Source organism: Coturnix japonica, chromosome 1, assembly GCF_054131305.1.
Source record: "Coturnix japonica strain WE chromosome 1, WE-NBRP24, whole genome shotgun sequence".
NCBI lineage: Eukaryota > Metazoa > Chordata > Aves > Galliformes > Phasianidae > Coturnix > Coturnix japonica.
The window spans coordinates 54,419,384-54,441,420 of NC_140663.1; the positions used below are offsets into that span (position 1 = coordinate 54,419,384).

At 40.4% G+C, this 22,037-nt stretch overlaps 1 protein-coding gene across 38 annotated transcripts in view; it reads right to left on the reverse strand.

Annotated features, from left to right (window-relative positions):
* WNK1 (WNK lysine deficient protein kinase 1) overlaps positions 1-22,037 on the reverse strand; it is a 96,522-nt gene that overhangs the window by 19,895 nt on the left and 54,590 nt on the right. For 11 of the 38 annotated variants that reach the window (XM_085520808.1, XM_085520779.1, XM_085520835.1 and 8 more), the window contains 15 exons: positions 21,320-21,507; positions 18,041-18,298; positions 15,053-16,270; positions 12,528-12,599; positions 11,749-11,898; positions 10,237-10,710; positions 8,809-9,090; positions 8,623-8,676; positions 8,040-8,131; positions 7,251-7,413; positions 6,666-6,782; positions 5,920-6,093; positions 5,067-5,118; positions 4,760-4,900; positions 2,967-4,399 (listed from right to left, as the gene is read on the reverse strand). In XM_085520808.1, coding sequence (XP_085376934.1) covers positions 2,967-4,399; positions 4,760-4,900; positions 5,067-5,118; positions 5,920-6,093; positions 6,666-6,782; positions 7,251-7,413; positions 8,040-8,131; positions 8,623-8,676; positions 8,809-9,090; positions 10,237-10,710; positions 11,749-11,898; positions 12,528-12,599; positions 15,053-16,270; positions 18,041-18,298; positions 21,320-21,507 — 4,868 coding nt within the window. The other 27 variants (XM_085520831.1, XM_085520797.1, XM_085520772.1 and 24 more) reach the window with 15 other exon arrangements.

A 22,037-nucleotide genomic window follows, 5' to 3' on the forward strand; every position in this document is an offset into this window, starting at 1 on the left:
ACCAAGCTACGGTCAGTCATGCCCTATGACAGAGGCCTCTATGTTTTTTCTGTGGAGACTTCCTTCCTGGAAAGTCAGCATGGAATCTTTGCTGAGTTCAGCAACAATTAAAGTAGTTGGCTGTTTTTCAGTTGTTTTGTTGCCGTTCTGTGGAGGTTTTTTTTTGGTTGGCTGATTAGTTTTGTTTTGCTTGTTTTGTTTTAGTTCTGTTTGTTTTTGCTTTTATTGTGCTGCTCCAGATTGAGTAGTCACAATTTCCATTTTAAGCAAGCTGTTCTGTCTGTGAGCACAGCAACTTGGTTACTTTATTTTCAAGTCTGCAAGAAATGCCACAACAATATTTTCTTTAAAAAAAAAAAAAAAGAAAAAGAAAAAGCTACATTTCCAAGAGGCTTCATTTATAAAAGGGTGCAAGAATGCACTCAACCTCCTCACAACAGATCTATTTTAATGGCTCATTAACAATACCAGGCCATGTGCCTCTAGCAAACAATTCCAAGCAATGACTTGAACAGAGAATGTCATGCCTGAGGATGTCTCCATTTGTTGAAAAGCATATTTATCAATTTCTTACACTAATTTCTAGAGGTATTACTTTTTTTTTAATTAACCTGAAGGGCTTTGCGCACCCACAGGAGATGACTAGGCCATGCAATCAGATAGGGGCGGGTCATTCAGGTTATGTGGTAGGAGTTAGAGAAACTGGAAAGGTTAGAATAAGGGATCAAAGCCTCCCAGCAAGGTCAGACAGTACATTCCAGTTAGTTATTTCCATTGTTAGGGAAGTGGGAACTCCTAGCAATTAAGTGGCCCATTACACAATTTGCAATTCTTATTCTCAGCTGTAGCCCTGAGGCTTGACCACGACTTTGATGTTTCAGAAACAAAGGACAGTCCTATGAGTTACAGTGTTGGTCACCTGGCTTCCCTTTATGACAGTGAACACTGCTGGATGTGTGTAATAGGCCCAAAATCTACTGTGGTCTTCAACAAGCAGAACCAGTTCTAGCTGGCTACCATGTTATCACAGCTTAACTAATAGTTCAGATTGCAGTAATAACTGACCAGGGAACATATAAGACAAAGTTATCTCTTCTCCCCATAATGTTTCAGCAGGAACTAAGCCAAGTTGCATTACTGCAGTTTTTCTGTGTACCATGGTCATATACATGGACATTACCAGTTCTGATGCCCGGTGATTTGTTAAGCTGTGGTACATTAATCCTTTAGTTTATAAATAAGAGGTAAAATACACTTTAAACATGTTATAAGACAAGTCAAAAGTGTTCGGGTTAACAAGCTGTTTGCAAACAAAACATCTCCTTCCCCTACAATTGAGGAAACCCCAGAAAACTGAAGCATTAAACTCTTTAAGCTCAAAAACAACACAAAATGAAGTTTGAAAAAAAAAAAGCCACAAAATAATTTAGAAGTGAAGAATTCAGAAAGGAGATTTTTTTCCCCCCCACAGCAGACATCAAAAATCCTGAACATTTATTCCATTTAAATCTCTGTATCCAGGTTTCCTCCCCAACTTCCTTGACACGTGTCCCTGCTGATATGGCAGAAATTTTCTACTTTGCAATTGAATACAACCTGAAACGGAAAGAAGTGCCCCACTGGGCTTAAAAAGTAACTGCGAGTCCAAGTTGGTGAATTACTTACAATTCTAGTGCTGCATGCTACATGAGAGGAAAGGATATCATTTACAATATCTACTTGGGGTTAGAATGAAAAAACAGATAAGAATCTTCAGAATCTTCGCTCCATTCATTCCCTTTTACTTTTCCATCTTTTTCTTCCCCATTAACCTTACTTCAGCATGGTCTTGTTAGAGGTGGATTTAGAGGTCAATGTGTAACCCGAGAGATAGATCTATACCCTCAGTAGCATCAGAATGTTTTACTTAACCTTCAGGGAAGAAAACCCAAAGTAGGGAAATAGTACAAATACAGCTGAGAATAGCATAGCTGAGAACAGAACAAATGGGAAGGAATTCCTAGAAAACTATAAGAACAAGTGAAATAAGGAGAAATCTGCAGAAGCTGGGGAAATCCTCAAAAGTTATGGCTATGGCAGCTATGACATTCCCTCAGGCCTCACACTTCGCATTAGTCTAACAACATGTTTTTCCAATTAGTTGTAAACCTCCTCATCGTATGTCGTATTAACAAAATTATTCTACCAGTTCTTTTGCGATGGTCATATCTGGTTTGATTTAAGAAAAACATCTACACGCAGGAACAGTACCATAGTTATACCCCATCTATGTCTTTGGTTTTGGGAAAAGAATTGGGGAAGTAACAATGTGAGTCTGGCTCATGGAGGCACACATTAGAGTTCTGATTCTTGGAAATACTTAATTTGTTCACCCTTGGGCAAGGTAAGAAGCCTTAAGTTTATTTTTTTTTCTCCATTAGCCTTGTTTCCCTGAACAGAGGCACCATGTAATCTGAGGGATCTCAAAAACATTCAGTTAAGTTCATGCCTGCTGTCAAGGAATGGGTTAAATGATAAAAAGCAAAACTAGGCAAATCACAACTACTTTCTGAAACTTAAAATGGTTCTGGCTCATTTTAACAATTATGGATAAAATAAAAAGCTATTTTAAGCAAGCTTTCCAAACTTCTATTTAAAAAAAGAAGAAAGAAAAAAAACACTAATAAAGGGAAAACACCGTTGCTTCGCTCTTTGTAATTTAAGAGTATGAAAAAAGAACAGTGACACTAGAGAGTTCTCAGGCACACAGTGTAGAATTGGATGTTTGTTTCAGTATGGACAAAAGAAAGACCCTCTTGAAACAAACAAACGAAAAAGCAACCCAGAAGATAAATGTTTCCTTCCAATATTACAACCAAAGACATCTTTGTCTGAATATTTTTGCTTTAAAAAAAAAAAAAAGATTCTGTTTAAGAAGTCTGTTCTCTACAACCTTTGAATATCCATATAAATATTGCATTACTTACCGGTACCCTGCTAAGAGGGGGCTTGGAAGGAGAGGTCCCTGGTTTCACTACTGCTGTTGCAACGCCGCTTGGTGCTGAAATATAGCTTACTGGGGTGATCACTTGCCCAGGCGTGGCGACTGGTGTCAGCACTGGCAAGCCAGCTGGTCCAAGAGGCAAACTGCTCGGAGGTATACAAGTGCTAACGGATGTCAGGGGTTTAGTTGGTGCAACCACAGTGGTTGGGATCCCAGGAATAACAGTAGTTTCCATGATCAATGATGTCTCCAGAGATACTGATGGATGAGCTGCTCCCCCCGTGTTACCATGTTCACTGAAGAGAGACCGCAACTTTTCTTCCAGGGTCTTTATATCATCAATGCCAGGTGCTTTGGACTGAGCATCAGCATCGGCCTCCAGACAGTGAATATGAGGTTGATTGGGTAATGGAGCTGGCTGGGGCTGGCTGTGTATCAATGTCTGCTGTACTGCAGGCAAGTTAGTAACTGGCTGTGGTAAGACACCAGGTAGGGGAACCTGGGGTAACACAGGTGTTGCACCCGGAATCTGGGACAGGACAGGTGTTGATGTAATTGCTGATGGGATGAATAAGGGATGTATCACTGGCTGAGTGACTGAACCACATAAGCTTGTTGCTACAGAGGATGATAAAGGTGCAGAGATTGGTAGTGATAAGCCAGCTGCACTGGAGGGCTGTGATTTATCTGCAGACTGCCCACTCTCAGGTAGTGATTGTGGAGCACTTACAACTGTTGTTTCTGCCAGACTGGAGACAGAGCCACTACTCGCAAGCTGAGGAAGCTGCAAAGCCACATTCTGAGCCTGGGACAGGGCAACAGATGTCTGTGGTGCTGCCAAACTACTTACAATTTGAGGAGTAGACTGAGATGTCACAGCTGGTGCAACAACACCGAGACCAGAGACACCAGGAACCTGGGTAGCAGGCAGTGCCAAAGAAGCTGGTGTGCTGATGCTAGGGGCAATGTCTCCAGTTACTGGCTGAGCAGGCTGGGATGTGATAGTTAAGGAGAAAGAAGCAGGGGCGCTCACACTGGAAGCCACACCACCAGACAGCTGCTGTCCAGACTGTGAGGCCAGAGGTGGAGAAACAGAGCTTGGCACACTTGCACTTGGTGCAACTCCAACAGCTGCATTTTCCGAAGGCAAAGTAACAGAACTTGGAAGAGAAACACCTGTGCTAGAAGGAACAGATATTGAAGGAGCAGCTACAGATACAGGAGGTGCACCACTGCTTGCCATGGTAGAAAGCGCAGGTGGAAATGGTGGTATTGTTTGATTAAACACTGGAGGAGCTGTACTAGGTCCTTCTGTCATTTGACCATGTCCAATCTCAGAGAAAGCTTGTTGTAAGCTCAGTGATGATGCAGAGTGAGAGAGATTCATTCCAGGACCATGTAGTGGAGATGCAGCAACTGAAAGAACATAAAAATATCAGTCCATCTTGGAAATTTGATTATAATACTACTTCCTACTGATAGACTTAGATGAAGTTAACTACCCAGCATAATTAAAAGAAAAAAAAATGATAAATCCAGGCACACACTGAAAATATGGCATTGGGTTTCAAGAGTTTTGCAGACAGGCTATCAGCATTTTTTCCTGCAAGAATTCTATACAGTATCATCCAGATTATCATAACTTCTTATCAGCACAGTCATTTCCCTACTTCCGGGTACTTAAAGGGTGCTTAGGAGCTTGTCATTCTGGTAAACTAACTTCAGTTTTGAGTAATATTTCTTAGCCTTCAGAATTTAAGAGTCTAGATAACTTACCCACATCTGAAGTTTCTTTTCCTCCAGGAATAGGAGAGGTGAAAAAGCCCTGTTCTTTTAACCGACTTTCAGGGACAGGGCTGACAATAAACCGTCTTCCAGCAGAATGGACAACCTGGGTAAAGGAGCTAGGAGGAACCCCTAAACAGAAAGAAGTTGGATATTTAGTGATACATAGCTGCAACAAAATACATAACTTGCAATATGGAATGTGAACTCCATCATATAAAATAAAAACCTGGCAGCACCCATCCGCTGAAATAGAAAAAGGTAACTGTTGAAACAAAAAAAATCACAAAAGACTTACCTATTCTTTGTGGCATGGAAGATGTAGGATCTGGCTGTTTGAACTCTAATTTCTGTAAAGTAAGATAAAATTTAAAGTTCTATTCTGAAACAGAAACCCACATGATAGTTATTAAAACTCTAGCTTATTGAAATGTGGGCATTTAAGTTAAGCAGTGCCATGGTCTCAAGCACCATTATCAAAGCAGTGGAATTCTGCCTAGGCAAATGTCAGCTATGGTGTTTTATAGACTGTCAGTTCAGTGGCCACCAGTGTAACAAATGGATCTAAGCATCTTTTTCTTAACAAACAGTGCAGCCCATTTCCTTAAATATCCCACAGACAAGCAAATGGATGATGGATGTTTTGGAATAGTTTTTGGTAGAAATAAGGCAGAGATCCCGGAAATGTCACCCCTTATGATTCCCAGCAACCAGCTTGAAAACCTTTGTTTTCTAACTGATGCATCCAGTCCAAGTGGCTCACTGAGTAGAGGGCATGGAGTCCAGTATTTTGGGGTTTAGTCAGTGATGAAGGTTTAGGGATTTTAGTATCCTGCCTCACAACTTCAAACCCAAGAAGCCTGAGCATTTAAGACTGCCTGTCTAGTGCTCTGTTAGAAGACTCAGCAGCTTTAAAAGTGTCAGAACATGACAAAAAGCAATGGCTTAAGTTATTTAGTTTTCTAAATGATTTTTTTTAATTTTTTTTTATTTTTTGCTTTTATCCTGATCTGAAGCTCTGGCTGTTAATTTTATTTTTAGCTTTGATATTTCTCATGAAAGAAAGTTTCAGTTTCTTGCTAGCACTACACAAAACCATACCACCCAAAACTGAAAATATGATTAGCTAAGGCCACTCGTCTTCTACATACCTGTGACCCTGGAATGAAGCCATCGTCTTTTGCCTGCATGTTCTCCAAACCCTGATCACCTTCTGGCTCCACACTTACATCCTCACTCAGCATTTCATCAGCCTTCTCAATGATCTCTCGTACCTGTTCTACAAATGAGTCTCTCTCGGTTGCTAAAATAAACTCGTTCTGCACCTATAAAGAGAACAAAGCAGCAAGATTTTTACTTATTACAAAGTATTTCAAAACTATGTATTGAATACTGAGTAACCATTATATAACTTCTGTTTATGTTTGTCCTCCTTTCTTTGTTCATATGCATAAGATAAAGTTCATGACAACCTGGAGAAAAAACATTTGTTTTTTCCAGCACTGAAATATTTGTCCTGTTTGACTCCTAGCAGTGGAACAACATTTGGTATCACTTTTATCAGACTGATATTTCTGAATTCTGACTGAATTCAGATACTGTTTTATTTCTACATAAGATCAATTTATATATGAGGAAATGTAAGATCTTTATTTTCTGTGTATTTCTAGACACTGACTCAAGCGATCTGTGTGAACTGAGCATGTAATATTTAGAGTCAATTTTGTATTACACTCTGTGCAGACAGTCTCTAGCTGTGCTTACATACCAATTAAGTGAGCACAGAAAAAGAGGACTCAGGCCATGTTACACAGAAGGAAGCAAGTGAGAAAATAAGACTGCTTGTATTACAACTGTGATTAAGACCGGATTCACTTTTCCATCTCTGAAATCTTACCATAATTGAAGCAATTTCCTCAGGGTTGTCACCATCCAAATCAAATTTGAATGTGACCATTTTCCGATTGTGTGTCTCTAGCTGGCATTCCACTACCCGGTCACCTTTATTTGAAACCTAAAGCAAAGAAAACGATAGTTAAAAACATAAAAATATAACGTTTGTACTTTAAAGCCCACAGAGAAAGACCAACAGTACTGCTCTAAGATAAATATATTCTCTTTTTCTAAACTACTAGACGGTACGGCAACATTTACTGAGGATTTGCCAATTACTCATTTGACCAAGCTTACCTTGCCCTCACTTTTCGCTCAGAGTCCAAATGCTCCCTCGTTCCTTTCTAGTTTGTACGCCACTAGCTTAGCTTTACTAACAAGATTAAAGCAAACATTCAGAAATAGTATGTGGAATCACTAGAGGCCAAGCAAGCTAATTCTGCCAACTGAAATATTCTGAGCAGCTCTTAACTATGACTTTTGGAATACTCATGCTAAAAGCAGAAGAAACACAACAGTCAGACTGCATGCTCAGAGTGGCAAGAGTACTAAAAAGTCACTAAAATTAAAACAAAACAAAATCACTCACGTTTAGAATTCTCAGTTTCGGCCTAGCAGTCTTCTCATGGCGAGAGCGACTGCGGACAGACCTCCGCATATGACGCTTGGTAGTCCTTCCTTCATGCCTCCCACTAGAAGCTGGAACATTCTCATTGCCATCACTCATTCCTGAAGCAACATCAGAATGTGCACTAAAAATAAAAACAACTTTATATTAGTACTCATGCATTCTATATCTGCAACAATACGGTTTACCCTACCGATACCATTCTCTTCAGGACAGCAGTGGATGCCTGTTAATCACAGAGTAGGGGAGAAGAATCCTGTCAAATGATAAACACAGAACATTCTGAGTTGGAAGAGACTCATCAGGATCACTGAATCCTGGCTCCACTGAGCACCACCCAAAATCCAAACCCTATGTCTGAGAGCACTGTCCAAATGCTCCTTGAACTCCAGCGCTCAGGGCTGTGCCCACTGCCCTGTGCAGCCCTTCCATGCCCGCAGCCCTCTGGTAAAGAACCTTTTCCTAACACTCAACCTGTCCCTCCCAACACAGTTCCCTCAGGCCCTGTCCCTGTCACAGAGAGCAGAGCTCAGCACTGCCCCTCTGCTCCCTGTGAGGAGCTGCTGCTGCCATAAGGCCTCCTGAGTCTCCTCCAGGTTGAACAAACCAAGCGGCCTCAGCTGTTCCTCACATGTCTTCACCTCCAGACCTATCTCTATTTTCACAGCCCTCCTCTAGATGCTCTCTACTAGTTTTATGTCTATGGCATGAAATTAAAATTCAGATTGGTGAGAAGAAAACCAAGCTTACCTATCCATAGAGGAAGCCAAAGGGGTAGACTGAGCAGGTTGCGTTGATGGCAGAGACTCTGAAGGAGCAGTCTGTGAGGCTCCTTGAGTACCCTATGGATAGAAACCTACATCAAGAACTCTAAAGAACTCCATTCCTTTCGAAATCACCCATTAGTCTTCAATCATTCCACTCAAATCAGTTATAAAGCTAAAAGCACTACTTTTTTTTTAGAACTCTGAACAGCTAGCTAGCATCTAGAGAGCTTCAATTTACAAGGCTCAAGAGCAAACTGCAGTGAAGCAAATCATCATCTTGGGGAGGAGTGGGGCAGAAAATCAGCCATCCTTTCTACTGATGCACATTGCTACAGTTTGCCATGCAGCCACAGTCTTACTAACAGAATGTGCAAAAGGCAAGCCAATGCAGAACACAAAGACAATTCAAATTCTCCCTAGCAACATCCGTGCTGCAGGGAATGGACAAAATGAGAGAATCTCAAAGGCTATCAGTTGCAGTTTTATATTGATATGGCAAAATATTCTACAGTACTAGCAAGAAGTGAAGTGTTAACAGGTTTTTTGCCTGTAAGAGGTACACTCACTTCCCAACAGAACAGCCAGTGGCAACAAGGTCCCCACATTGGCATGACATTCTGCTGTAAGAAAAAGGTTATTTCAAACATTAATTTCCATCTGAAGACAAGCATGGAAGGGATTAGTTCCCCACACACATTCACTGTTCTGTAATTCAAAGACTCTAAATGTATTGTTATATTCAACATAGTTACCTCCACAACTGCCTGCTGCGAGGAGGCTGATGAGGCCTGTTGTGCTAAACTCACTGTAGGCTGGGGCACTTGAACCTGTCCTCCTACGCTGCCCATAGGAACTAAAACGTTCTGCTCCACATACGGCTGCACAACAGGGGCAATATAGCCTGGCTGAGTCATTACATCTGTGGGTAAGGGAGGGGATAGTATGGCAGAAGGAATGCTAACAGAAGCCACAGCAGAGGAAGGTGCAACACTTGATTCCCCTGGGTACTGAGGTGGCAGCCGAGATGGGAAGCCCTGTAACAGAAATGAGGGAGTCAAGTTAGTGAATGCCAGAGCTGGTAAGAAAACAAAACAAAGAAAATGTATATCAGTTTCAGGGGCAACTTCTAACTGCTTTCTTTTCCCTTCTGTACTTATTCAAGCCCTTCCAAAGACCATCTTCCCACAGAATAGCCGTTGATTAAAAAGCCAAAGTTCAGCTTGCAAGTGACTATGCTTCAACAAGCAAATTCCCACCCAACATTTCAAGCCTTAGGCAAAACAATATTCACCTCCCAACTCTCCCTAGTTGCCTTTTGGACTTAATATTTTAAGACCTGAGGCTTGAAATGAGTTTGAAGGATTTTTATGCTGAGCTACTCAGAACATATTATACATCTGTTGCTGATTCTCAAGACGAGTAAACACCTTGTGTTTCTCCTGTCCTCTCATGTTGAACCAACCCAGGAACCAAGAAGCATGAATTCCTACACAGTTTCTATTCTGCAGCACTCCATATTATCTCAGCGTAGTCGATATAAATTTACTTTAGAAGAACAACTGTATGCCAAGTCACTATTTTTGTCACTACTCATATTGCCATTACAATGATTGCACAAAGTAGCCAAAGCAATCCTTGCCAATCAGTCTGGCATTTCATAACTTGCATCAGATACTTACTTCTTGTTCAATATCCATGTTGCCCGACTTATTTCCAGAAAATCGAAGTCCACACCTCCCCACTTCCCCTCCCCAACTTGGAATGAAATACAAATACTGACATCGCTGAATATGCTGCCACAGATTATCTTTCCCAAACACAACCTGTGTGTATTTTTAAATCACAATGTTTTGGGACATACTTTTTATTTAATTCAAGTTGGAAGATCTCTTGGACATATAGCTATCCTCCTTTACACAGCAGCTGACTAGAGTCCTGCACTACATTGGTCATTTTAGACAAATTCCGCTGCCAAATGTGGAAAAAAAAAAAATCACAGGGTGACTGAAGGACTTTTTCTCCTCCCTCCTTAAAAAGGACTTTTACCACAAAACAGAATTCATTTCCATGGCTTAGTGGCTCTCTTAGAGAAGTTGGCCCAGGCACACAGTTCTGAGCTGGTACCTTAGAGGAAGAGGTGAAAGTCGGAGGGGAAGAGCTCTGCTGGCTTGCAACAATACCTGGTAAAGAGCATCTGCAGCAGGAAGTGATGCATCAGCAGCTTGTCCAATGCTGACTGGCAATCCCATGGACTGGACAGCCGGCTGCAGGAGCTGCGGGAGAACCTGGCTGGGCAACTGAGCCACGGGCTGCATCAGCGTGGGAAGCTGGCTAGGGACAACAGTTGATCCTACAGGGACAGCGGTTGCCGCAGCAGATGTTGCCAGCGTGAGCAGTGGCTGATTCATGCCGCCTGCCATTGAAATTGGCAGTGACTGGAAACCTGGCTGAGCCACTGACACATGAGGAGCTGCGACGGGCAACTGAGAGACTGAGAACTGGGGAACAATGGAAGTTGGCAAGGGTTGTCCCACGGGCAGAAAGTGAGAACCAATAGGGACTGATGGGGCAACTGAAGGTTGAGGGACAGAAGGTGCTGCAACAGGTAATTGAGGTTCGCCTTGGATGATCGACACTGGTTGGGAAACAGGAAGCTGGGGAGGTAAAGAAAATAGAGATAGATTTTTCGGTTTTTAAGCAGGGTTGCAGAAAGCAGAATTTTTATGCATTAGTCAAAGAAAGAATTATTCAAGTTATAGCACTCTGTTAAAGTGGGTGGGGAGCACAGTTGGCAGAGTGGCTGGGAAGTTGGCTGGAGTTCCAAAAGGTCCTCACTTTGCAACACTTCCCCTGAAGAACTTCACAGGCTCTTGAAACAGACCCCCACAGAGGGTGAAAGAGCAACATCAGAATACCCTAAAGCGCTGACTTGTACACAAACAGAATCCAATTCCCCTCAGTTCTGTCCCCAGAGCCAAGCCTGCCTTCTTACAGGAAAGAAGTGCAAATGTTTCAACAAATCTGTCAGCGTTGGGTATGGGGACTAAGGAATGGAGAATGAAAAGCCACTGTGCCAGCATTCTGAGAATGGCAGGGGATATGTCAATTAAAGGCAGCAAAGACAGTTAAGATGAACAAGCAACAAAAAACAATTTTAAAATCAAAAACAAGGCTCACATGTTCAAGATAGATATATGAGCCAAAATGAAGTAATACTCAGTAACAGAAGCTTCTTGATCAGGCAGTAAAGGAGAAGAGCTGAGTAAGAGAGATGACAAGAGTGGAGAAGGCAGTCCTTATGGTTCACTACCTAAATACGTGAACATGTGTTTTACACACAATGGTGCAGAAGATGTACATTCTATGGGAAGCAGAGAAATGACAAGTTCCTGAAAACGCATTCATAGCAATTCATTCATCAGTATGCTTTGTGATACTTTTGACTATTTAAAGACCTTACAGAATGCAATGCTATCCTTCCCCCAAACAAATTACTCATGACTGCCATGCGTGAAAGAAAGTGTTTCCAATACATATTTTCCAGCAAAATTGACAGTTACAGTATCCCAAGAATACTACTATCTGGATGAATGTTTTGGAACCATTAGAAAAGATGACAAAAGTGAAAGTAGCAGCATATTGAATTTGCCAGGTGTGGAGGATCTTGTACTGGTAAGAAAAATATTGCTTACCTGTGTCCCTGCTGCTGCCTGAGGCATTGGCATAACCTGTGAAGTCTGAGTTTGAGAGACAGTTTGTGTGGGAGTGGCACCAGTAGAAACTGATGGCTGCTGCAGCTGGTATTGTCCAGGTTGTTGAGAAGAGGCTGGCTGCTGCGCATTCTACAGTAGGGAATAGATGCAGAAGCTATTTTTAATGCCCCACAGAGGAAGTTTTAAAAGCCTATCTATTTAAGTTTCAACTTTTATTCCCTTCTAATTGACATCAGTGGATCTTCTGAACATACTGAGTCAATTAATCTTTAGTAATTACCTTTTAGTATTACTAACACAGCTCCACTATCAGCACAAAGTACTGAAACAGGATTTTAGTTTCAACAGGGAAAACAAGAATACAGACTCCATACAGGGACCACAGGCAATTAAGAGAAGAGGACGCTGCAGAAGATACTATTTCAAGTTAGAAGAATTCATCAGAATGGGGTCTGCCTGTCTAGACAGTCTAAGTCACAAATCCTGATATGTCTTTCCTTGAATGGCACCTCCAATGCAAACTTAGGTGGGGGCTGGAAAGACAGTCACATAAGAAGTAGCATTAATATGATCCTAAAAATCAATTTCAAAAAGTTAAAGTTAATCTCATAGCACGTTAGACTAGGTGAGAACCAGACGATTCCTCTTTTATCCAAAACTATGGACTGAAGTGTGGACAGGGAAAGGTAATTGCTCTTTAAGTCATCATATTCCTATGCTGAAAATATTTTACTCCCTAGTTTAACAAATGATCATACCTGCTGCGTGTGTTGCGTAGGCTGAGATGGTACCGATGTACTGCTTGAAGATGACTGGCCTTGTACTTGTGTCTATAAGGAAAAAAAGGACCAAGTGTCATCTTTTAAAGAAAAATACAAAACCATGTGGCTTCTGCAGCAAGCAGTTAAAGTAAATTCTGCCTGAAGTGATCTGCTTGTAATAGGTTTGTAGCTGTTCTTTTTAGACTAGCAGTTTGGCCGCATTCCACTACAAAAATCAGAGCAAAGTAGTGCAAGCTGGAAAAGAACCAGGCTCTATTTTAATTTTTTCATGAAAACAAAGTCTTTGCATCCCCGATGCCCCTCAAAACAAGACAGATCAGCCTACCAGCTTCTTCCTCTACTGATGACACGTTAAGAACAGGATGCTTTGGTATGTATGGTAACTGGAAATACAGGCATTAAAATTTACCTTTACAACTGCTCTGAACACAGTTAAGTGAAAAGGATAAGAGAAGCTAGAAAAAAACAAAGCTGATTATAAAGGTCAAAAATATACATACCAATAATAGAACTCAATACATGTATATTTAATCTGTTTCTTTAGAGAGGCTTATCAAAATCCAAATTAAAAATCATTTCCAGACCAGCTATCAGCTAACAATTAGATACAGAAGAATGTGGGGACCACGTTCTACCTAAGACAGAGATCTGAATGGATAAGCAACGAAAAAAAATGGATGAGTGGCATATCAATGATTGTGAAAGATGCAAAGGAAAATGGAATGGATTTTCACCACTGTTTTTGAACATTCTTTGGCTAGATCTTGGAGACAGTTGGACAAAGATCTCCACTAAGCTTCCTAAGCATGCACCACCTGTAAACTAATTGACTTCCTAAGAAACATCTGGTGCATAGGTATCATATTAAGAGTATCTACTAAAATTTCTGAATGGATTGAATATTCAGCTAGCAGAAGCTTATTAGGAAAATATATATATATATCTAAAATGCATTCTTTTAATTACAAAAGCTTCAAGAAAAGAATGCCATCAATGAAAAGAACCATTTTTTTTTTTTTCTTCGTTCACAAGATTTGAGACCCTTATTGGTTAGAATATAAACATGTCCTGTATCCCATTGAAACAATCTCTCTTCATATTGATTCAGTTTGAGCCTTTACCTTCTGATCTTCCAATGAATTAGATAAGCAGTTCTGGAACTTACGTTCTGTAAAATTAATCTGAATCTCTTATTATGATTTCCAGATGTATTTTCCATTCATTACAAATCACTTGAAGTTTAGCAAAATATGTTTATGGAGAAACAGTCTCCAAGTAACTTTCAAACTTCCTGCATAGCAGTTTCACTCCACAAGTTCTCCTAAGCAACAGAAATTGCTACCTATTGCATTAATGATTAAGCTGTTTCAGCTTATTAAAAAAATAGAAGGAAAAAAAACCAACAAACAAACAACAAATAAAGCCAAAAACCAGCATCCCATACAGAAAGATTTAAGTACTTAATTCTTTATCTTACCACAATAAAGCACAAAAAGGCTCTTTCTTGTAGAGGAATCACAACGTTGCTTATAGCTTAATAGCTAGAGTATTAGAATCCTTAATTTCAAAAACAGAAGGAGTAAGAGATGTTTACTTAAAGTAAAGCCTCTCTTTCCACTAAAAAAAAAGAGAACCATCTTCTCATGAGTTTCAGAACATAAGTACAGATACAGTATACATGTACACCTCACATCTGTGGTGTACAAATGCATTACTGAATGACACTGCAATGACAACTGCAATGGAATTTACCATACACAAACAGAACACATCTCCAGCTAAACTTCACACCTCAGATTTTCCTTTCTAAAAAAGACACCATATTCTAGGCTTATAAGGAAGCAAAGCCTATATTAAGAATCATTTGTGCCACTAGTTAACTACTCAGTTTGTTCAGTTTCTTTGATTAATCCTGCAAAGGCACTTATCAGTTTACGTGCATATACACTGCCCTTGATTCCTCTCTTCCCACTTCCTTCCCCCAAGCTTAGAAAAAGCTCTTTCAGCTTTCGAGAGTCACCAAGTTAACTTGTTGTCCAATGAAACGTTATTCATACAAATGTTCAGCTTCAAAACATTCTAATCAAACAGCTGAGGAGCGGGAATTGAAATACAAAGCAAGTTTTAGTATCATTACCAATACAAACTGCATGGAAGATTCATTTCATTAAACCCATTGCTGAAAAGCCAATTTGGTACTTCAGCTATCTCTTTCCAAAACAGTATCTAATCCAAAAGAACACTGCCCATTTGTTATTCTTAACACATAAGCCATACCAACACATCACCCAAAGCTGAACATAGACTGAGGGGCTGCTGATGTCTCATCCTTTAATTGCAACCTGTTAAAGAGATCCTAGTAGACTACTGACTTAAAGACTCCCCCATGAATGCTAAGATACTTGCTCCATGTGGTTCTAAATTAGAGCAAGGCTCCTCTTTAAGTGCAAAGTATGATTTATAAAAAGCAGAGAAATTCTGGAAGGGTTTGCTCCTGTAACCTGAGGATAGTGTGCAGGTGGTCCTGATGAAAGCGAGGTGGACAAGGCCTGCTGAGTTGAGGCTCCCTGTGGGAAGCAGATGAAGAGCTGTGACTCTTGCAGTACCTTCTGAGGCAACTGAACAATGGGCAATGAGAAGTCTGAACCAAAAGCAGATGGCCCCCCTGTAGGGGGAGGAGACTGGAAATCGCCAGTGTCAGAGGAAGTCAGCTGTGAGGAATCACTGGAGTATTCTGGGCTTCCTTCTGGCCAGCTCCGACTGGCAGAGCCCCCTCTGGGACCTGCTAAATCAGGACCAAGATAGTTATAATGTTCCTCTGTCACGGGCTGAAGCCGACCATGCAACCCTATGCCTTGAGTGGATTCCTCTTGACTGGTCTCCATTGAGCCCCGGCGACTTCTGAAGACCCGCTGGGGTAAAGCTGCCCCTTCTGCTGAAGCAGAACTTGGTGTGTGCACATGGAACTCAAAAACACAGCTTGTTCTGCCATCACCGCTGTGAGAGAGCACAGCTGGGGCAGAGTGAGGAACAAATACCTGATGGAACGTCATCTGAGCAGGATCTGCACTCAGAGGAGCTGAAACACTGGATAATGGAGAAAGGGGACTCAACCCAGCATCCAGCCTCAGGTTCTGAACATGTCTTGCCAGGAATGCTTGCCCCGATTGATAGTCAAACACAGAGCTTTGTGGAGGACCACCTTGCACATGCTTTGACTCAGAGACCTGCTTCAAATGTTGTTCAGTCACGTGTGAGTTATAAGCTACTTGATCATACTGCTCCGATACCTGTGACGGATAGTGCATGCCCACCAAATATACAGCTTCTGGATGCATTCTGTAGTGAGCATCCTCTGGAGGTGTTGGTCCAGATCTATAGTCACTCTGTACAGGAGCTGGCTCAAACACAGGGTTAACTTGCACATGCAGAGGCTCTCCAGCGACTCTATGAGATGTTGTGCCCAGCATAACCAATGCCTCTGGTGTCCAATTGGTGGGACTACCACCAGGTGGGACTAAACTCTGGCCAGTCTTCAGCAATGGCTGGAAGTGGCAAGTTTGGGCTTCCAAAAATGAAGTGCTCTTGCGGCGCTGAGCAACTGCCACCTTCGGCGGGCAGACAGGTGGTGGTGAGAAAGACACCGGCCGTTCATGAACGGTTGGGAAAAATATCTGTGAATCTGGGAACGTTGGTGTTCCCCCACGCGGATGCTGAGGCTGTATTGACATGAACAAGACAAGTAATTCATACATTAAAAGTGAAAGCACATTAACATGCACAGTTCACTAGGCAGTTCTGTGAAGTAACTTTATAGAATGACTACTCAATTCATGGTCAAAAACATACAATACTTAGGAAAATTAGATGAGTTGTAAATATCCATTAAATACATCCACGGCAGGCATGACTACAAATGGAAACATTTGCTTGAGTTAAAGCTGCTTTTCCAGTCCAACCCCAACCACTCAGTAAATGTGAATATCAGTTTTGCTCCTGACAATGGAATGAAATTTATCGTCATGGGCTATTCGCTGCAGTCATTGCTTGAAATCCAATCTAACTCCAGACGTTACTGCCATATGGGCATATAAAAATTCAGAACTTGATAGCAGTAATAACACAAGGGCTCTAATTCACATCTGGAAGATTAAAATGGTATGAAAACTTAATACTAACTAATGTAAAAAACACGGTGCTGGTGTCCTGTCAGGAGGGTGCTCCGTACTGTATCCAGAGAGCTAAACAAAAATGCTTTACAAGACAAGACTGAACCATACCATCCTACGCATAAAAAATATTGAAAAGAAATCTGATAGAAATGCAGTGTCTTCAGATTCCATCAAATTCAGTCATCCGTTTTGATCATTTTGATCCATTTGCATCATACCCTTCCACATAAGAAATTAGCAGACACTGAAACAAATCAACTTTATTTTTTCCTGGACAACAAAACGTTCACAGGTTTGTCAAAGACCTCAAGCAGTTCCACTTCTTATGATGCATTACTACCGATTAGGCTCGTCTAAAGTTTGCTGGGGAAAATTAAACTAACAAGCTCTACAGAATACTAAACAATTTAGCAATGCTGCATCTTTTTCATCTTTGTCTACAGTACACTAAAAGAAAGTATTGTTGACACTAAAGGAAAAATTGTAAGAGTCAGCAGCAAATGTACTGTCTTGAAGACAAGAGCTACTTTCAACTTTTTCAAATTGCCTTTTGCACATTGTTCTGTTTCTTTCTCATCTTATCTTCCGGAAAAGCAGCAGCAAATTTCCATACTGACCAATAGTAAGAAGAAGGTCCCACTCCAGTAATCCTAAAGAACTCTTCCTATGTTATGAAAGTTAGTTCTATATACTTCAATTGCAGACAAAAGTTCCCCAAAGCTTATTTTACATAAATAAAAGCCAAAAACTGTAAACGGGCTACTTGCTTTCTTGCAAGCTGTCATGTAAGTGACCTTTTGAAACACACGAAAATATGGCTTCTTCCCACCAAGAAGCAGCTAAAGTGGCAACGATTAAAAAGTAAGACTCCTCAAAAGTGATCATATTCTAAATTTCTACTATCACTTCCATAGCAAGCTAGAGCTTCTGAAAAACCAGCCACAACAACTAAGCCTTAAAAGCTGGCTGTTTTGAGCAGGGCTTAATTAACATTCAATGCTTGGAAGTTGGAAAATGAAAAACAGTCTTCTGACTTTAGAGGATAAGAACTAGCTTTCCCTTTAACTTCTGTGCTACAGCTGACTAATTTATATTTACACTTTCCCAAAATACAAAATATGTGGTCAAACACTGATCAGGTTTTTAAGTGTATTGCTTCTCAATACACAATAACAGAAAAACAACAACAACAAGCTAGCAGCCCAGAAATGAGGAAGAATCATCTTTTCCTTTTCTCAATTTATAGATGCCTGATGCCCAGGATGTATTTAATGATAACTTATCTTACTGTGCTGGGAGGCAAATGGAAACACATACAGGACTGACAGAGAGGGAGGGCAGGCTGGAGCGTCGATGCTTGCGTGGAGAGGCAGAGTGCATGGGCAGGACACTTTCCAAGGCTTTAGAAAGCTTTTCTGCAAAGGTTTCTTCAGGGACAGTCCGAAGGTAGAAAGGAGAGAGAGGTGCAGACAGCGCTGGTGGTGGGGTGCAAGGAGCACTGAGAGGGATGCAGGACATAGAGGGAAGAGCAGGAAGGTGGGGAACACAAACTGACATGCTACGACCACGTTGAGGCTAAAGGAGGAAAACAAAAGTTAAAAATTGAACACCTCAAAAGAAAAATTAAAAACAAAACCAGCAAAAATTGTAATGATAGAAAAGAAATGCAGACACACAATGATAGGCCCAATACTGACTACTATGTATGCAAGAAGATATGAGAATGCCAGATGAATGTTGACATACACCAAGAACAGGATATGTGCACCTCTGACAATTTAAGTTTGCTTTAGGTTACTAAACAGTAAGTGTAGTTCCCTAGTGCCCTTATAAGAAGCATGTGAAAGGCAGAACAGATAAGAAAGAATATTTTCTTTGGGACCACCAATGTGGCCCTAAATATAGAGTATTCACTACATTTAAAAATGTGACTAATAAAAACCTTACATTGTTGATGGCCTTTCATTCATTCTTAGTTTAGTGGTGCATGTGCGCTTACATCTATCGCCTCACCAGTCTTTTTGCTTTGGCAACTCCCTGAATCAAGTGAACTAAGAGGTTTCAGCAGGTTCTTTATTAACTGAAAAATTACATTAATTTTAGCATTAAACAGTCTACAAAAGAGTTGTGGAAAAAGCTGTTTGAATACATGGAAAATTTAGTTAGATTAGTCTTAGACAAGCATTTTCCAGACACTGGGCCAATGAAAGTATCAAGGATATTGTAATCTTGCCTCAAGACAGAAAGCCACAGGTCAAAATTCAACCCAACTGACTGAATCAGAATTAGCTTTTTGTCTGGTTTGGGGTATTTTTGTTCGTTTTCAGAATGGTAGGGGAAAATATGTTTTAGAGGAGCAGCTTTTAACTGAACCATTTCTTTCTCTAAAAATATATGCCCCTCTTTTGGATGTAATTTCTAAAGATAATTGAAATCAAATAGATAACTGAGAAAAAAATAAAGTCAAGATATCTAGTAGAGATCTAATTTAAAGCATTTCTGATATGAAAAATCTTGCTAGACTGCTCAGTATTTTAAAGGACATCAGGAACCTCAAAAGGTTAAACATTTTACCCTCATTCTTCACTTGGTCCTACTCAGGACTGGTTACACATGTCGTTCCTGACATCAAGCCTGTTCAGAAACAGCTCCAGTGACAGAATCTACAATATGCAACTGACCTTTCTGGTTGGAAAAAAAATCATTTTCTAAACAAGAATTCCTTGCTGCAATTTAAGCTTATTGTTTTTGTTATAACAGACAACAATGTTGTGATCTGATTAACCCCTACATATGTTATGGTGGCCTCTACATCTTTCTCTATCCTCAAGCTCATCTACCACAGACTTAGCTCCTTTAGTCTTTCCACATAAACCTTGTTTTCTGTATTCTTGGTGTTTTTTGTCACTTGCCTCTGAATTCTCTCCCCATTCACTCCCAACTTCCTTCATCAGGCAGAGTGTCCAGAATAGACTTAACAATGGCCAACAAGAGCAGAACTACTTCAGGGAACATGATGTTTGTCTTTTTCACAACAGCATGATGTTTTTGACCATGTCCAGCTTGTGGTCCAGTATAATCCCTGACCCTTCCTTTTAGTGGTGGAATTGCTGCCTAGTGAGTTGTTGCTCATCCTGTACTTGTGTAGCTGATTTTTCCTGCTTAGGCATGAAACTTGCTCTCATCCTGATTGAAATGCATTCTACTTCTTTTAAAGGTCATTTCTCCAGTTGTCATTTTCATTTTGACTTGTCATCCTGTCTTCCCAACAAACTCTTAGTAGTTCTTGTAGCGTTCTACTCCATTCTGTTAACCTTCTGGTACGGCTGTTGTCATCAGAGCATAAGCACATCTTAGGATTTAACTGAACAGCTTGACTACACATTTGTAGTGAGCTTGTTTTCCCAACCTCTCTCAAAAGGTTATGGTCTTTCAACCTGGAAGCTAGCCATCCCAAGGAAGTAATCGGTTTCTAGTCCAAGACATACTCACACATCAAAATATGGCTTAACCAGCGCAGGAACTTATTTTGAGGGCTTGCAAACTCATTTGCCCAAGGACCAGCAGTACCACAAAACTACAGGTTATGACTGAATCCAGCATGTTTTCCAAAAAGCTAGGAACGCCAATTTTGTAATCAAGTCCACAAGCACAGGCAGCAAAAAATGTGAGGACTCTTAAATCCTGACTGTCACATTATCTCCCTGTATGGCGTTAGCACTCTATAAGATATCTCTGCCTTAGGTTTAGATTTTTGTTTAGAAAAACAAAAACAAAACAACAAGGGAACCACTGAAGACAATATAAGAATAGCAGAAGTTCTACTCCAGTTCTGGAATAGACTTCTGAATGTTCTTGTACTCTGATTTAAAACATACCAAGGGAAGAACGTACCAAAATAAAAGGGCCACACAAATGAACATAGTAGGAGAAGTATTTGTGCCCAGTGCAGACTTTCCAGGGACAAGGAATACGCATGGCAACTGATGAGCAAATCAACACAAGCTAGAAATAATATTGGGAACAAGGATGTGGGGTCCTCTCAGTCTGGAGTACTCACATGCAGCATTCTATAACAGTTAAAAAGAACTTACCTGCAGAATCTGTAAATCAAAGCCTCACAGAACATACGTAGCAATTTCATACTTAAAAACAGCAGCTTAAATTATTCTAATCCTTTCTTCAAATCAAAGCAATAGCTAAATATTTGGTAACTTCACATATATACAAAACACCTTCCCAAGTGAGATGAAATGCTCATTTTCATGAGATAGCCTTGTACTGAGGATGTTACATCCATAACAAATCCTAGCCTGACATTCTGCTTAAGTGTACTCAAGATTTAATAAAAGCTTTATTTTAAAGAAAAAATATTTCCTTGTATTTTACTGAACTACTTTCAGACTCCTTGCAGAAATAGGATTTTTAATGCTCCCATGCAGAATTTGTATTGCATGCAAAGCATACATGAAAGAAAGCCTAGCAGACTTTCTTCTCACCTTCAGAGAAAGAAAACAAAAACAAAACAAACAACAACAAAAACCCTCACAACTACATAATTCCATGCATTTGCAGTACTTTAAAGTTCCGGCTTACCACTGCAGGTGGCTGATATCCTCCATGCTGTTGTGACTGCACTGGGCCAACTGAAGCTGCATACCCCTGGACTGCAGCTGTTGAGATTGGCTGGTCATGCTGGGAACCATATGACACAGTCTGTTGACTGCTCACACACGATTCAGTATATACAGATGACCCTTGGCCACTGTCAACTGCTCCATCAGCTACAGAAAATAAAGATAAAAATTTGCATTTCAAGAACTGCAGACTGGATTCATAATTCAAGTATTACTATCAAATATTAGATTGCATTTGTGTCACATCATAATGACCTTATAAGCATTTTACCTCTTCTGATATTTACAGTGGTGCAAAAACCATGAGTTTTCTTCTCCAATACACTAAGCGACTCCCTACCAGTAAGCATTCTCTTAACTAATGAAAAACAGCCATTTCAGGAGTTCTTTAGAAATATACTTGCCAGTAAATTATCCTCCCTATTAAATGTTGAACTAGAAATAAAAACCTAAATTCTACTTTGTCATGAATGATGTTTCAGGTTTGCTTATTGTTTTGTTTGCCTTTCACTTGTATTTTATTTTTCATAGAAGTATAGAACAAGTCAATTGTACAAGCTGACGGATGCAACTAAAATAAGCATAACAATACTTAAAATTTCTATTACCTCAGAACAGATAATTTGCTTGCTAAATTCTGGTATGGAACTTCTCACTTAATATCATTATTCAGATAC